The sequence below is a fragment of the Sus scrofa genome, chromosome 6 (genome assembly GCF_000003025.6).
Source record: "Sus scrofa isolate TJ Tabasco breed Duroc chromosome 6, Sscrofa11.1, whole genome shotgun sequence".
Taxonomy (NCBI): Eukaryota; Metazoa; Chordata; class Mammalia; order Artiodactyla; family Suidae; genus Sus; species Sus scrofa.
Window position 1 is genome coordinate 86,107,822 of NC_010448.4, and position 17,831 is coordinate 86,125,652.

Below are 17,831 nucleotides of genomic sequence, written 5' to 3' on the forward strand. Positions count from 1 at the left end.
ATATAATAAAAAATAGTGGAGTGCATCACACATAGTGAGGGTAAATATTATTCCATGAAAGTCTGGTTCTCGTTACATATATATTCATATATGTCTGTGTACTGGATTCCAATGTTAAATGTAATTCTCATTACAGGCCAGGACCACACGTTTCATACCGGCCCTGGGGCAGGAAAGTGGAGTGATGTGCTGTGGGCATTTGAGGTGGGTGGTGGGTTGTCTGATGCGACTACTACAGCTGCGGCCCAAGTCCAAGGGGGCCAGTGGGGATGGGGCATAGGTGACCCAAGCATCTGCCACACTAGGACTCGAGCAAAGGTCTCTGCCCACACCTGCCGGCTTTTTCCACTAAAGGGCCCTGGGACTGCACTGCCACAGCAGTGAGAACCTGCGTTTCTCTTTGTGGAAAGCTGGGGCTTGTTTCACCAGCCTTGGGCAAAGCCACCACCTCAGACGATCACTCTCTGACATCTCTCAGCCTCAGTTTCCTTGTCAGCATGTCAGAGCTGGACTGGGTGGTTTCTACGGCCCCTGGCAGCTCACGGATATGTGTGGTGTGTGGGGTAACCCCCCAACCACCGGGGACAGGACTTGGTGGGTAACTGGCTCAGCCTCCTGTCATTGGAGGTTAGGTCTGAGGAGGGTTCTGGGAGGTTTTGTGGAGGGTCCCCCAGCAGGATTGGGCCCTGGTCACCCATGGCAGGAATCAGCCTTCGCTGCTTTTCCTCTTTCACTGTCCCTGTCCCTACTCCTGCTTCCCGGGGTCACCTCCCCAGTGAGCTGTCTGCCCCAAGTCCTTATCTTAGGCTCTGCTTTCAGGGGAAGCCCACATGAAACACCCGGTTTTGTCCTTTCCTTACTGAGGGGATCTTACACAAATAATTTACCTCTTGGGACCTGTTTCCTCATTTGTAAAAAGGGAGAATCACAACAGCCTCACACCTTTACTGCACTGTGTGCTAGACCCTGTGCTAAGTGTCACACTGCATGATTCAGTTAGCTCTCAGGAGTCTTCACTTTCCAGTTTACAGATGAAAAGTCTGATGAATTGAGAAGTCAGTTCCCAGTTAGTGAGGCGAAGCTGAGGTTCCTTCCCAGGCTATGTGCCCAGGGCTTGAGCTCTTTTTTTTCTTAATGGCCACATGTGGCACATGGAAATTCCTGGGCCAGGAATTGAACCTGAGCCACAGCTGTGACCTATGCCACAGCTGCGGCGAGTTGCCAGATCCTTTAACCCACTGTGCCAGGACAGGGATCCGAGCCACTGTAGTCAGTTCTCAACCCACTGTGCCATAGCAGGAACTCCCAGGGCTTGAGCTCTTAACCCACGCTATAGACCTCACTGCACTGCTCTGACGATCTGGCACATCTGATGGGGCAATGCACGTGAAGTCACGTATGGGGACTGCAAGTGTTACAGCGATGCTGAGTGGAATCACTAAGTTCAGCATTTTACTGAAAACACAGGGACTGCGTCTATCTTGTCTGGCTCTGTAGGCCCGGAGCTCAGCACAGCTCCATACATTTTTGCTGAATGACAGAATTCCATCCCAAGCTCTAGGGAATGTGACCCTTCAGCGGTTTTCCAGGACCCAGGCTAACATCTTTCCAAGTAAAGCAGCGATAACACACTCACCAAGGTCAGGCTGTCTTCCTTGCAGGCCCTCACCGGTGAGTTCCCAGGTCTTGGGGTCAGGATGCAGGTCACAGCCCGGTTGGGAGCACCTGGCCTGCTCCCCCACTGAGGGTCCTACCTGGTCGCAGCTGCTCAAAGTCCATCAGCATCCTGTAGGCTGTGCAGGGATTGACACCGAGGGTGGCCGCGCTCTGAAGAGGGATATCCCTTGGTACCCCGATGAGTGCATCCTCGCTGAACACCGCCTCCGTCTGCCAGGTTCCTGGGTGGGAGGGAGCCGGGGGGTAAGGAATGACCCCCTCCACACCCAACCCCAGTTTCCCTCCTCAGTAGACGGGCATCCAGGACAGCAGATTTCAAGAAATGCTTGGAGAAAAAGGAAAATCCTGAAGTCTTTCTGACTGTCTTTGAGCCCTCCTGAGAATTATGTTAGGGAGCCTGTTATTCCCACATTAGTTTCTCTCAGATTTAGCTAGTGTCACATAGCAGGTGGCTGAGGATCTCAAACCACCGGATTCTGAGGGTGAGACAGCAACATCATCGCCAGGGTGGAGAAGCCGAGAAAGCCCCATTTCCCACTCAGCCCTCATTCTCACCTAAGGCAGGGTGACTTGGTGGTATTATGGAAAAAAGCATGAAAGTCGAAGTTGAAGGCCTAGGTGTGGGCCCTGGCTTTGCTGGTCTGCCAGTCTGAGCCAATTTCCAGGTCATAGAGTTGTGGTTACTCTAGTATGTAGATGACACTAGCAAGGAGAGACTGCCTGGCCTCCCCCAAGAGCTACTGCATTGATCAAATGAAAAAATCCTACAAACTGGAAAAAAAAAAAGCTCACTAACCCCCAGCCCACATTCCAGTTATAGACACACACACACAAAAGAAAAACGTTTAAACTTCTCACTCAAAACAGGGCAGGAAACTGAGGCCATGACTTGCCCAAGGTCGCCTGGCTCTCTGGCCTCTGTTGGCAGATACTCATCCGACATCAGCTACGAGCCAGGCCCTCAAACAATGCAGACGGGGCCCATATGTCCATGGAGCTCTCACACCAGTGGAGCAAAACAGGTAAGACATGAATAAGCAGGTATGAGAATTACAAACTAAAAAGAGAGAGTAACTGTGGAGAGAATTACTTTAGAGGGGAGTCAGGACAACTTCTCTGAGGAGGTGACAGGCTAAGAGTTAAAGGATAGGGATGCAGCCACTCAAAGGTCATTAAAGAACATTGAGAAGAGGAAGAAGTATGTCCACGGTCACTGAGGCAGGACAGATGTAGGAATGGAACCTCTGGAGGGGAGACAGTGGTGGGAAGAGTGGCCGGAGAGGTGGCTGATGTGGCTCAGGCTGGATGGACATCACACAGGTTTTCATGATCTTGGCCCACAGTACTATGAGTTACGTTCCTTTTTTTTTTTTTTTTTTTTTTTTTTGCTTTTTTAGGGCCACACCTGTGGCATATGGATGTTCCTAGGCTAGAGGCTGAATCAGAGCTACAGCTGCCAGCCTACATACACCACAGCCACAGCAGCGTGGGATCCGAGCCTTGTCTGTGACCTACACCACAGCTCATGGCAATGCTGGATCCCTAACCCACCGAGTGAGGCCAGGGATCAAACCTACATCCTCATGGTTACCAGTCAGGTTTGTAACCCTGACTAGTAACTGCCGTGAGTTACATTCTAACACAGTATGTGTACATACATAAATGTACACACACACACACACACACACACAAGAAGCCAAACTGAAACAAAACTTACTTTGTGTAATGTACTCTTTTCTATTCTATTTTAGTTTAAAAAAAAAGTTTGTAACTCACTGGATTGATTTTGCTAATGGGTCACAGCCTGCAGCCTGCAAAACACAGGGCTCAGGGTCAAGGGTAGAAAACAGATTTTGTCAGTGAATGGGAGACTTCTAATTAAAAAAAAAAAAGGCTGAGATGATTGGCTTTATGCTTTAACATTACTCTGTTGCTATGTGGAAAAGACTGTGGGGTAGGGAGGCCAATCGGGGCTTCTGGAGGGTCAGGATGAGAGGTGTTGGTTGCCCAACCTTTGGCAGAGGGGATGAAGAAAGCAGACAGATTTGAGTTATGTCTGAAGCTAAGAGTCAACAGGATTTGATGACATTGGGTGAGGGGTGACAGGTCTGTACCCACACAGGCAGGATCCAGTATAAAGCAGAAGTGAAGAGGACACGGAGTCACACAGACGCACATTCAAGCCCTGGCTCGCCGAGGACTTGCTAGGTCATGTGGCAGAAACGACTTGGAGCCTTGCTACCTTGGTGTCTGCGATGCCTCGGGGCCCTTGGCCTCCTCTGTGACTGGGATTCTAACAGGACCGGGCACTCCACGGTCCAGGTGTGAGGACCAGGGGCAGCCTAGACTGCTAACTGTGCTGCAGGAGGGGAGAAGCAATGGAGGCTTTAGGGGCCAGGAACGGGGGCCAGGAGGCAGGAGTACTTTCTATTAAAGGCTGTGTCAATCACAGAGGTTTCTGGCTGAGAAAATAAAGAGGTTGAAAAACCAAAGGATTCCTTTGGAGCCTGGTTTTCAAATTGTCAGTGACAGCTTCATAATTAGTGCCCCCTTCATCTTGGTCAACATTTACTGTATTCTACTCTGTGCCAAATGCTTAGTGTAGGGCTTTCTAGGCATGAAATCAAAGGTGTTTTCTAATTTCCCTGAAAGGCAGGACAATGGAAATTCAGCTCTTGACACGGACTTCCATGTTCTAATGAAATTTAAAGAAAAAAACCCAAGAAAACCTGGCATTCTCATTGCAGCTCAGTGGGTTAAGAACCCCACATAGTGTCTGTGAGGATGCAGGTTTGATCCCTAGCCTCGCTCAGTTGATTAAGGAGCCTGCCTTGCTGGAGGCTGCAGTGGAGGTCTCGGATGCAGCTCAGAACCCTGTGTTGTTGCGGCGTAGGCCAGTGGCTGAAGCTCCGATTCAACCCCTAGCCTGGGAACTGCCATATGCTACAGGTGCAGCCCTAAAAAGAAAAAAAATACATAAAGTGACAGAAATAAAGTACGATGTTATAAAAAAATGTTCTAAGGCTTAAACATGGATTTCATAAGACATGAAATGGGGCTGGACAGTCTCTAATCCTCTTCTTAAGAGAACTTTGGGGTATAAGGGCCATATCACGTCAGCCTCCAGGGCTTTCAGGGCTTTAAAGCAGAAACCCTGGGAATTCCCTTGTGGTACAGTTGGTTAAGGATCTGTTGTCAGATCCCTGGGTTCAATTCCTGGCCTGTGAACATCTACATGCTGGCAGTGTGGCCAAAAAAAGAAAAAAAGAAACCCTTAGACTCTGGAGTTGGAGAGACCGGCTTAAAAACCCCAGCTCTGGGAGTTCCTGCTGTGGTACAGTGGGTTAAGGATCGAGGTGCAGATTTGACCCCTGGCACAACAGAGTGGGTTAAGGATCCAGCATTGCCGAAGCTGTAGCCTGGATTCAGTCTCTGGCCCACCTCCCGAAAAAACCCTGGCTCTGCCACTCACTAGTTGTGTGACGTCAAATGATCACTTTACCCTTTCTGAATTGCAGTTTTTCTGACCTATGAAATGCAGAGAATAACACTCCTGTCACAGTGCGAAGATTATGTGAAGATGTTTGTGCTATCATTGTGCCTTGTACACAGTAGGTGTGCAATGCCCCTTGCTTTCCTTTTCTGATCTGAATCCCCTGGCCCGAGTTCTGAGGACTCCCATGTGTGACTGACCCTTAACCATCTCCGTCATTTAATGTGGGGGTCTCTAAACTTTGGCCCATGGGCCAAATATGGCTCACCACCTATTTTTGTAAATAAGGTTTCATTCAATCCAGGAAATTAAAACAGTGTGGTATTCATTCAGGGAAAGAACCAATGAAAGAACAATGAAGAACACAGATTTATATATAGGAATGTAGTTTATAAAAAACATGGCAGTCCAAAACAAGAATGATGTTTGCATAGTCAGATTCCCTGGCAGGGTGTGGGGAGAGAACTCTGAGGCATTGCTTAAGTTTTCTTTTCTTTTTTTTTCTTTTTCTTTTTTTTTTTGGTGGTCTTTTTAAGGCCACACCTGCAGCATATGGAGGTTCCCAGGCTAGGGGTCAAATTGGAGCTGTAGCTGCTGGCCTACACCACAGCCAAAGCAATGCAGGATCCTAACCATGTCTGTGACCTACACCACAGCTCACAGCAACGCCGGATCCTTAACCCATGGAGCAGGGCCAGGGATCGAACCTGCGTCCTCATGGATGCTAGTCAGGTTTGTTTTCACTGAGCCATGGCAGGAACTCTGCTTGCTTAATTTTTAAGCTTTTTAAATATTTTATGAACTCCATGAACTAAAACCTTAGAATATTAATAAAGTTTCACTGGAACACAGCCCACTTTTTATGTATTGTTTATGGCTATTTACAACAGCAGAGTTGAGTAGAAGTGGAATGGCCTACAAAGCCTAAAATATTTACTAATTGGCCCTTTAAGAAAAAGTCTGCTGACCCCTGACCTAACACATATGGAAACTTAGTGTTTGCAGAGATCACTTCATGCATTCTCTCAGGTGAGATATACAAGGCAACGACTATTAGCTCCACTTCAGAGACGAGGAAACTGAGGCTCAAAGTAGTTGTGACATAAACAAGGTTATAGAGGGGAGGTGGAAGGAGAGCCTGCCTTGTTCCCAGGCCAGTGCTTGTCACCCCCCGTGAAACTTGCGAGCGTTAAGTGTTTTCAACGAAGTCAGTTTGCACATTCTCTGGCTCCATCTCCCTTGGGACTGATTGTATGTGGGAAAAGGCTGGCTATAGGCACAGCAAGAGCTGAGCAGCTCAGTACAGGAAAAATGACCAGGAGCAGGTCAGTTGAGGAGTTCCCATCTAGTGGAACCCGACTAGGAACCATGAGGTTGCGGGTTCGGTCCCTGCCCTTGCTCAGTGGGTTGAGGATCTGGCATTGCCATGAGCTGTGGTGTAGGTTGCAGATGCGGCTCAGACGTGATGTTGCTGTGGCGTGGTGTGGGCCAGTGGTACGGCTCCAATTAGACCCCTGGCCTGGGAATCTCCGTATGCCGTGGGAGGGGCCCTAGAAAAGTCAAAAAGACAAAAAAAAAAAAAAAAAGAGAGAGAGGAGTTCCCGTTGTGGTGCAGTGGTTAACGAATCCGACAAGGAACCATGAGGTTTTGGGTTCAATCCTTGCCCTTGCTCAGTGGGTTAATGATCCGGCGTTGCCATGAGCTATGGTGTAGGGTCACAGACACGGCTCAGATCCTGCGTTGCTGTGGCTCTGGCGTAGGCGGGTGGCTACAGCTCTGATTCAACCCCTAGCCTGGAAACCTCCATATGCCGCTGGAGCGACCCAAGAAATGGCAAAAAGACAAAAAGACAAAAAAAAAAAAAAAAAAAAGAGCTGGTCAGTTGAGGACTTAGCTGTTTAATGATTGCTAAACATCAGTCTTCACTAGGAGAAAGACCATGTCTGTTCACTGCGGTATGCTAGAGCCTGGTACACTGCAGATGCTCATAAAATGTTTACTGAATAAACTGAATTAATTATCATCCCAGCAATGATAAAATCCTCATCTTCTCCTACTGGCACCTGGTTTAAAAGAATTGCTTTTCTCTGGGGAGAAATCCCTGTTCCGTCTACCACCACTACCACCACCAGTACCACCTCCATGCATGCAATTACCCACACACCTGGCACACGTCCTTAATTCTCTCCAATATAATTACCAAGTCCTCTTATATCCACCCGGTCTCTCCAGTCCTACAGCACTGATTGTTCAGACCCTCATCATCTAAAGCCTGGATTGCTCAGCCACCTCCTTACTGACTTCCTGCCTCCACCCTCTGCCCTTCCAGAGCATTCTGTGCACTGCACAAATCTGATCAAATCACTCTTCTTCACTCCTTCATCAGGCCCCCACTGATGGTGGGTGCACATCCTCCACGACCGGGCCCCAGCCGACCTCTCTACTTTGCTCTTCCCATCCCACCCACGACCCAGCCACGCTGAGGCACCTGCAGTGGTGACTGTGCCAGGTCTTCTCCCATTGCCACACCTCTGCCCACACTACCTTCCCTGCCAAGGAAGCCCTCCTTCCCCAGGTCCACTGGCTGCACTTCTCCTCAGTCTTCTAGACATAGTTGAGGCATCACTTTTCTGCAAAGCCTTTCCTAATGCTTCCCAAGAGAGGACCCCTGTTTTTGTGGTCATCCTGTGATTACGGCACTCGTTACACTGCTTTCTATTAAGTGTTGTTTCCCCACTCCCAGCCAAGAGCACTTTGAGGGCAGAGGCTGTGTCTGACCTGTGTTGTTGCCCTTCACTCTGCATGGGGCTGGCAAAAAGCACCAGTCAGTATCCAGTGAATCCCTGCAGCTCTCACTTTGCTCACATGGCTGGGCTCCTTCCCTGCCAAGGGGGCTGTAGGAGAGGGTGGGGCCATTCTTGGAGGCATTCCTGATCTCAGAGAAGGAAAGAACTTCTAGTAGACTCCTGGTACCATTTTTTCCTGCCTGGTACCTTTTTCTTCCTAGAACTCTTCCCTCCTAACCTCTGGGGCTGTCAACTGCAAGGCCCCACCCTCTATACCACAGAGGCCAGCAAAAGACTCCACCAGGGCAACTGGAGTGGCCCAACCCTGTCCCCTGGTGATAGGTTCACAGATGGGCAAGGACCCAGGCAGGGCTGGTCAGAGCCCTTCCGGGGGATGGATATGGTTGTACCGGAGCTCCTGCACTTCCCACTTCCACAACCATTTGACTTCTTTTTTGGTAAAATAAGTTTGCGTTGAATCCCCTAAGTTATAACCCAGAGGGTCCTCACATTGGAGTGTAGAGGGAAAAACAGGACATAAGCATCCAAGGGGGCTTCCTCCTTTTTTTTTTTTTTGGTCTTTTCAGGGCCGCACCTGCAGCAAATGGAAGTTCCCAGGCTAGGGGTTGAATCAGAGCTGTAGCTGCTGGCCTACGCCACAGCAACGCCAGATCTGAGACACGCCTGCGACCTACACCACAGCTCATGGCAACACCAGATCCTTAACCCACTGAGCGAGGCCAGGAATCAAACCTGCATCCTCACGGATACTAGTCAGATTCATTTCCACTAAGCCACAACGGGAACTCCAAGGGGGCTCTCTTTTCAGTTTGCTATTTAAGTTTAGACAAGGGCTGCTTCTTAGGTGTCAGTTCCTCATATGTCCAATGGGGTGGCTGCTGTCAGGATCCATCTGTATAATGTCTGTGCCTCAAAACCCATCAAGGGCTAAAAAACAAATCTCGCCAATGACTCCTTACCACATACCAAAGAAAATCCCAACTCTCAGCATGGCTTCCACAGGGCCTTCGCGAGGTAGCCCCAGGCGCTCTGGCAGCCCTCTCCCATGTGCCCGCACTCTGCTGAGGCTATGCTGGGTTTGCCTCCATTTTTAAAACTCATCTTTATGTCCTTGCTCGTTTTAGTTCCTCCAAATGTCACGGTTTGAGACTCATCTCCACCTACCAAAATCCCTTCCAATGACTCCTCCTCCATGAAGCCCTGATCCTTCCTGAGACTGTCTTCTTCTCACGCAGAGCAGGCAGAAGTGCCTTCTGCTTCCTCTTCCTTCCTTGCAGCACTCTTTTTTTTTTTTTTTCCTTTTTGTCTTTTGGCCTTTTTTAGGGCCGCTCCTGCGGCATATGGAGGTTCCCAGGCTAGGGGTCTAATCAGAACCGTTGCCACCGGCCTACAGCAGAGCCACAGCAACTCGGGATCCAAGCCACGTTTGCAACCTACACCACAGCTCACGGCAACACCGGATCCTTAACCCACTGAGCAAGGCCAGGGATCAAACCCACAACCTCATGGTTCCTAGTTGGATTCGTTAACCACTGTGCCACGACGGGAACTCCGCAGCACTCTCTTTATTGAGGTTGTTGGTTTAGAGATTTCTTCAATTAGATTTTAGCCTTTTAAGGGCAGGGGCTGTCTTATGTGACTCCCCACTGCACCCGACAGCAGGGATCTAGGGATGTAGGGTCCAGAGCCACAGCTCCGATCAACATGGGCCCACTTCCTGAGCAAACGGAACAGAACTGCCCCTCTCTGTGTCTGGCTCATCTCCAGTATGCGGACTAAATGATAAACCCTAAACTGTGTACTTACGCTGGCCAGTGAACAAACGTGTTCTGTGCAGGTGAAACTGGATAGAAAAGAGCAAAAAGCTGCAGACACCTGGAGAAACTCACCCAAACCGGCATTTGCTGGAATCACCCAGTCTCCCGGCTTCACCCCGGTCACATGGCTGCCCACTGCCACCACCTGTCCAACACCTTCGTTCCCTCCAACAGCCGGCAGCTGGGGAAGGAGGCCGTAATTTCCTAAAGGGGAAGAGCACAGAGGGTCATCCAGTGTAGCCTGGGCAGTGAAAGAGCACGGACTCTGGAGTCAGACCTCAGCCCCACCTGGCCTCTGCCTGTGACCAGCTGTGTAAGTAACCAACCTCTCTGAGCCCCAGCTTCTTCATCTTTAAAGGGGGCTAATCCTCTTCAGCTTCATGGTTATTATGAGGATTAGATAAGATAATGTAGGAAAGGAGCCCGAGCCGTATTGCAGGCACTTCACCAGGGTTGGTTTGTTCCCCGCTGCAATCTTCCTAACTCTTGAAAAGCCTCACATTCCAGAGAGAGGAGGCCAGAGGGGGCTCGCAGCCTGCAGACGGCTCATCTGGAGAACAGCTGCTGCTAATCACAGGAATTTCACACCCACACCTGAGGAGGAATGAAAACGAGGTGGCGGCTAAGCAAAAAAGCCAATTAACACAAGCTGCAGAAACCAAGGTTACCTTGGATCATATTGATGTCAGATGGATTGATAGGGGCCGCCAGCATCTTCACATGGACATCCGATCCGCCCACAGCAGCCAGCTCCAGGTTCTTCAGTCTAAGCACAAAGCCAAAGAGAGATGTTCATGTCACCCAGGCTACACAGGGAGTCTTTTGCTCCAATCATCTCCCCAAAGTAGGTCAGGCAGCAACATTTTTGAGCTGCCTTTGTGTGCCCAGAATTAGGGTTCTGTTAGAAAAGAGAGGGGGTAACTATAACCATATGAGGAATTAGCGCACAGGAGACAGGACGACTCTCATTAACTGCAAGTGGACAAGGCCTTGTGACCTCTCAACCTCACTGCCCCACTGTAGGACAGAAAAGTTAGAACTCCTGCAGGCATGGATCAGCCTCACGTTTTCCAAAACTTGCCTGACTTTAAGAGCCACCTGGTATGCTTACTAAGAGTACAGATCCCAGGTTCCTGCTCTGACCTTCTGAGTCAGCATCTCCAGATTAGGAGCACTCTAAAGAGGTCTTATGAACGGGCACAACCAGGAAACCCTGGGTTAGCTCATTGTTCTCCTATTATCTTCCCCCCAACATGCACAGGGAGAGGAGACACTTCCGTTAGTTGCAGTGGAGGTGAAGGAAAGAGACACATGGCCCAGAGTTGGGAAAGAACTCCCTGGGTGATGCCCCCTGCCCTGGAGCGATGTCCCTTCTGGATGAGGATGCTGGTCTGTCAGAAAGGATGCTGGCTGGAGACCTGTGGGTCTTAGGTGTGGGGCTCCACCACAGGATGGCTGTGTCACCACAGGCAGGTTTCCCTGCTGCTCGAGGTCTCCGTTTCTCTATTTATAAAATGGAAGTGATGCCACTATTGTCCCCCTTTGCACTGGATCACTTCCAAGAGCTCCGCTCATTTCAAGTCTATGTGGTCACGCTCTCTGCTCAGGGTGTGCGCGCCCCGCACCTTAGGGGACCAACATCTTTATCCCCTGGAATGTTGGTTGATGGGTAAAACCTGCCCAGTGACAATACCTATGTGCTACTTTTGCTTTTTATAAAAGGAGACTTTTCACCAACTAGAAAGGGCTGATCAGTATATTAGACCAATGGATCCTTGTGACTTTCTAATTATCAGACTCTTTTTCTGTCTCTACACCTCTGACTTCATGTTTGCAATGCATTTCTCTGCCCAAATGTACTTGTCAGGTAATAATTCTTATTTTTACTTACTAAAGCCACATCTAACTGCCAACGAGAGGTTCTTAGCTTTAGGCAACAGTGTCACTGCACTAAGCTGATGTAATTCCACCCACTTCCTGCTGAAATCCGACCTTTTAATTATACTCGAGGCTCCACTTGGAATAAAAGTGTGATTTCCAAGAAATGCCTTGTACTGGTAGTAATACTGGTGGCAGGTATTTATGAGGTGTGTATTATACACCTGGTCCTGTGCAAGGGCTTTAAATGCATGATCTGATCTAAGGTGTAACACTCCTGTGATGGAAGGATGAATATTCCTGTTCTATCAAGCAGGAAATGGAGGCTCCGAGAGATTATGAAACTTATGCAGGCTAGGTTAACTGGTCAGAGTAGAGCTTACCCACTTTCTGAGTTGATGCTCTTAATTACCACGCTCTGTGTTAGCACCTGAAATTAGTATGGGACTCCCACTGACTGCCCATGGGGCCCCCTGGGGACCCAACCTGGGGATCCCTGTACTGGATTATGACCAAGTAAGGGAGGCCATACTTTACCAAGACTGAGAACCAGCTGCAAGAAATCAAATAGAAACACTCTCTACAGAAAATGGTGAACTAGGAAGGAGTTGATGACCAAGGCAGAGAGAATAAAGGGCCTTTTTCCCCTTCTAGGTTAAGTATTAAGGAATGTATGTATTTGTATATAGCTGGAGGAGGAGGAGTCCTTGTAATAACAGTAACTACTGTTCCAGCACATGCATACCAGTCAGGCATTCAGCTAACACGTTTTCAGTGCCAGCTTTCATGCTATTATTCTGATTTTACAGCCCAGGAACAAAGGCACAAAAGAGGTAACTAGCTTGTTTAAGGCCACGGAAAGTAGTAAGTGGTTGATCTGATTTGAACCTGGCAGTCTGATGCTAGAGAAGCCAGCTGGTGAAGGGCTGACCCCAGATCAGGCTGAGGGCACCAAGAGGAGCACCAGCCCGGAGGAGTGTGCAGCCTTGATCCCTGCTGGACCCACCTGGGGAGACGGGGTGGGGTCTGGTCTAGAAAAAAAAAAAAAAAAAAAAAAAAAAAGAAGAAGAAACTATTGCTTTCTGGTTTCCAAAGTCTCCCCATATCCTGGTGGGGTCCTACCAGGATAAGCAGGGAGGCATCAGCGCTGTTCCTCTGTGAATGCTTGTGTGTAAAAGTCTGCATTCCAGAGAAAAATCCGGCTCAGAGCAAATGGATTGTGGACTAGCTGCTCCTTTATATCATCTGTACCGCTTCTCTCTTGCATTTTGACAGATCATCAGAGTTTTTCTGTAAGCTGACAGAGTCCATGTGCTCCAGCTACTTAAAGACATATCTTCCTGGACATTTTCTACACGCTCTCCCCTCAGCCCAGAATTCCTTTTCCAGCCTCTCCCTGAAGTGAGAAATTCAACTCACCCTTTAGCACCTGACTGAAATTTTACCTCCCCTAAGATGCCCCCTGACCCTCTTCCTGGTCCTGAAGAAAATCACCTGCTCTGCTCTCCGTGCTCCATTACACAGGTCGGGGGGCTACACCATTTAAGACCATCTCATACAAGTTTATTGCTTTCTAGGTTATGAAGTCTTTCTCTACATTTTCCTCAATTGGTCACAACAAGCCATAAGCTCACAATCCTTTTCCAACTCTTGGGGCCAGACGTCCTCCAGAGCTCAGGACTGTGCTATCTGTCTGCACTGCTCCCTGGGGTTGGGACAACACTCCAATCAGACATGTTTCTGCAGCAAAATGCAGGAATATTCACACCAAGTGGGGTGAGTGGTGACTCTATAAATACTTCACTTTAGGTTAGGTTTTGCCTCCAAATGACTTATGAAAACAAAACAAAACCGTTAGTTTTCAGAGCTTTCTGGATTTTGGAGTGCAGACATGAATTTGAATCCAGGTCAGTTCAGTGTTCCTTTTACTTAGCACTGAGTTTCAGAATGTCTTGCCTCCCCGATAGACAGTGAGTTTAGAGAGGGTAGAGAACTTTTAGTCTTAACTCAGTGTTTAGCCTCGTGTTTGGGACCAAAATGCTGCTTTTTAAAGAAATTATCCCATTTCCCCTCTAGTGAGAAAATGTGGCATAAAGGCAAGTGATTTGGGGAATCAGGCAAGGGGTTCAAACCACAGGGACTTAGCTGCTGAGGTTGGTACTTGTGCTCCCTGGTTCTGGTCTGTTTAGGAAAATACCCTTGAAGAACAGGTGCAAATAAAGATGGAGATTATCCTTAAGAGAGTCCAACTGAAGCAAAAACCCATGCCTCTTTTCCTCACAGGTAAGTGCAGATCCAATTTGCAATAAGATTAGAGTTTAAAAAAAAATCTAGATGACCACGGTCAAGATGAAAATACAAGTAGAGTTCAGTTCACAGAAAAAGGGTAGAGCATGGATCTGGAGTGAAACAGCAGTTCAGGGTTTGAATCCTACCTCAGTCACTGACCAGCTAGCTAAACCTCCCAATACTCAACTGTGGAATGGGAGAAAATGAGCAGTCAACTCACAGGATTAAATGAGTTAGTGGACACACACAGCTCTGGCTAGAGAACCTGACGCACACAGATGCTGAAAAAATGGCAGCTCTTATCAGTGGTAGGAGTATCCAAGGAACTCTTTGAAACAGCTGGCTATACCTCTGAGAAAATCACAGATCACTCAAAGGAAGATGGCAACTTTTCGGCAAGGTCAAGGAAATCTAATCCAACAAATATTTATCGACAGACCTACAAAGGGCCAAGTACTGTGCCAAGGACTTTAAGGATGGAAAACATAGTATCTGCTGCCTGGGAGCTTGATGGCTTGGGACTGACACTCGGAAACACAGGAAGTGGTTTGTGGTGCTAATGCCGACGGAGGGTCTGAGCAGCTGGAGGGACTTGGGAAGGCCTGATATGTTAGTTAGAGCTTGAAGGGGTTTACTGGGTGGATGGACTGAGGGGTGCCTCTTCAGAGGGACTGGCAAAGAATCTGACCTGATGGTAGGTCGGGTACAGGTGCAGGCTGGAATAGAGCTGAGGGAATGGAAAGAATTTGATTAACCTGGAATCTCTTAAATAAGAAGTGGCGGTGAAGTCACTTGGTGACTGATTCACGTGGGGCAGGGTGGAGTCTCTGATGGTTCCCAAGCTTCGGGCTTGGGCAGCTAGGTGCTGAGATAAGGAGGGAGTGGCTTACTGTGGAAGAAAGAGACCTGAAGCTTGAAGCAGGTGGCCTGCTGTACAGGATGGAGGCGAGAGCTCTGTGCTGGACATACAGAGCTATGTCAGCTTGTGAAGGTGGAGTTGGGCAGCAGATGAACCTCTTCTGGGCGAACTAGCTGGACAATTAAATGATAACCAATGTTAACAGCTTACTAAGCTCCAGGCATCGTGCTTAGCATTTTATATACAAGATGTTGTTTGGTTCTCAAAATATCTATCTGGAGGGTGTTGTCACCCTAATTTTCAGATGGGAACTGAAGCTCAGAGAAGTACCTTGCCCGAGGTTAAACTGTTAGTAAGTGGCAAGGCTTGCTCTTAAGCTTGACTCCCAAGCTCAGACTGCTGAACACTAAGCCGGGATTCCCTACGCTGTGTGTGTAGAACTTCCATCCCGGGAGATGGTGTCAGGTATTCCTTAGGGTCTGAGGCTTTTGGGAAATGCTGCCTCCTCAACTCCCTTTATCAGATCCAAACTGCATATCAGTCATAAAGGCTCTGAGAAGTCTTTCAGTAAAGAAACACACAAGGGGGTTCTTTCTGGTTTCTCTGTAATCTAGAGTTTCCAGAGTTAACTCAGCCGGGAACACTGTCCTCACAGCACACTGAGTAACTGCCTGCCCCTAACAGCAGTTTGAAAAATGCTGCCCTGGGCTGCAAGGCGCTCCTGGTTCTCTTCTTTGTCTTCTGCGAGCCTTGCTGCTCTGCGCCAGCTGAAATTCACAGAAGTGGGAGGGAAGGAGAGGGCGGCAGGAGATGGAAAGTTGAAGCTGCAAACACAGGTGGGTGAGGGCGGGGGACAGGCCCGACCCTGGCTGCTCGCCCAGGGGGAGGTGTGTTGGTCCAGCTGCATCTCACCAGGGGGACCAGCCCCAGCCTGCCCCATGGAATGCCATCAATACCACAGACGCTGCTGCTCCCGCAGACGCAGACAGTTCTAACAGCGTCGTCAAGGATACCATGCTGCTGAGACAGGAAGGAAAATGGGGCTGAGTCTGAATTCCAGGAGTTCAGACTGGGTGGACCTTGGGTGTAATGAGAGCAATTTCTTCCTTTGCTGCTGTTGTTGTTGTTTGTTTTTTTAAACTCACCAAAGGAACTGGTGGCTGTGTTGTGGAGTGCAAACGAGGCACCCAAACAGAGTCTGGCTGGCTCTCAAGGCACTTTCCCAAGACTGTCCAGTTCCTTCCCCTGTGGGTGTAATGGCGCCACGCAACGCGGAGGGATGCCTCTGTCTTCACTTGACAGATCCCAGCCTGGATAAGGTCACAATGGTTCCTTTGAGGCCAAGGCTGTACACCTGTGATGCCATATGAACTACAAGGGAGACAAAAGCAGGCAGAAGAAAGAGCCCTTTTGAGAGGGGAGAAAAAAGACCAGCACTTTGGGGACTGGCTCAGTTCTACTGGCTGTGTAAGGTGGCCATCGGCCAGCTCTGCTAAGATAGCGTTCCTGCCTTCTGCATTTAATTAGCAACCATTTGTCCTTATCTTGCATCTTCCACTCAATCACCTCAAACTGGTCGCTTGTCACTTTGTGCAGGAGGACCTGTCATGGGCCACAGAGACTTTCTCATCTGCTCACTACAGAGAGCCAAGGATGTGTGTTCTGTCACCCGGCACTGGGTGAAGGTAACCCGATGTCTTACGGGCCCTCCCTGGTCTGTCTGCAACCCCCATGGTCACAAACAAGACGCTTTCTGTGATTTAGTGAAATGCCTGGCGTGCTGGGTACTGTTCTGGGATTTGATTAATAATTAAAAGCAGGGCACAACTGGGAAGCTGTGGAAGAAGGAAGTTCTCTAGCTCACAGCTCGCTCCCCAGCAGGGGATGTTGGCGGCCGCTAATGAGTCCTGAGCTCTCAGGGAAGGCTCCTTTCCCAGGGCAAAGCTCATCTGTTCCAAGTTCCTTGGTGTGCGGGCAACTCCCACTTGCCTCCCCCTGCCTCTTACAGTGTCTCTGTCTCAAAGTCATCTTGCCTTCCCACCATTCAGGACTTTTTGTTCTGTAGCACAATCACTTTGAATGGAAAGGAATCAGAGACTGAGGGCAACTTCTGGAAGTTTCTACCTGGAGTTGGAAAAAACCCTTTCCCTACTCTCTCAATCTCCTACTTTCCCTCAACTAAGATTACCAGAAAGCTTGCAAACCCCATAATATTCTACCCCTGCTAACGTTAGGAAACTTGCTGAGGTCGAACTCTCCTTTTGCTTCAGAGAGCAACACTGGGCCACGGTGGGGGGGGCAGAGTCCCTGCCTGAGGCTGCTTTTATCTCTTTGCGGGTACAATGCTGACCGTGCAGCCCCTGCCTGGTGGGCTAATTATTATGTAACTAACCAATGGCAAAGTGAGGCTTTGGTGAAATCTTGTGCACAGGACTCTGGATTTCAAGCCACACCATCAATCCCTGGAGGCTTCTGGAGCAAACGGTGATGAGCAGGCAATCTAAAGCCTGCTTCAGCTTCTCAGATTCATCAGGGTTGGACAATTGTTGGATCAGAGGACTCAGGCATCACAACCATTTCCATGGCTGCAATATTATGTTGAGAAGGATGCTGAGGCCTCATCTTGTCTTGGCAGGAAAACGTGTTGTTTGAAGAGGATGAAGTACAGAGGTGTGTAGGTTTTGAGGTACATAGAAAAGGCAGCTGTGCAGGTTTGTCACTGGCACAGATGGGGGCAGAGGGACCACATGCACGTCTATGTTTACTGCTGCTGACCTTGGTCAGCACCTTAGCTTCCTCCTTCCTTCCTTGGGCTGCACCCACAGCTTATGGAGATTCCCAGGTTAGGGGCTGAATTGGAGCTGCAGCTGCTGGCCTACACCACAGCCACAACACCACCAGATTTGAGCCGCATCTGTGACCTACGCCACAGCTTGCAACAATGCTGGATCCTTTAACCCACTGGGCGAGGACAGGGATTGAACCTGCATCCTCATCGATACTACTTAGG

The 17,831-nt window shown here is 49.0% G+C and overlaps 1 protein-coding gene across 2 annotated transcripts in view; it reads right to left on the reverse strand.

Moving 5' to 3' along the window:
* Positions 1-17,831, reverse strand: part of MECR (mitochondrial trans-2-enoyl-CoA reductase) — a 37,309-nt gene that overhangs the window by 13,439 nt on the left and 6,039 nt on the right. For both annotated transcript variants that reach the window (XM_021093341.1, NM_001244082.1), the window contains 3 exon segments: positions 10,464-10,561; positions 9,868-9,999; positions 1,755-1,898 (listed from right to left, as the gene is read on the reverse strand). In XM_021093341.1, coding sequence (XP_020949000.1) covers positions 1,755-1,898; positions 9,868-9,999; positions 10,464-10,509 — 322 coding nt within the window. In that variant the 5' untranslated portion in view covers positions 10,510-10,561.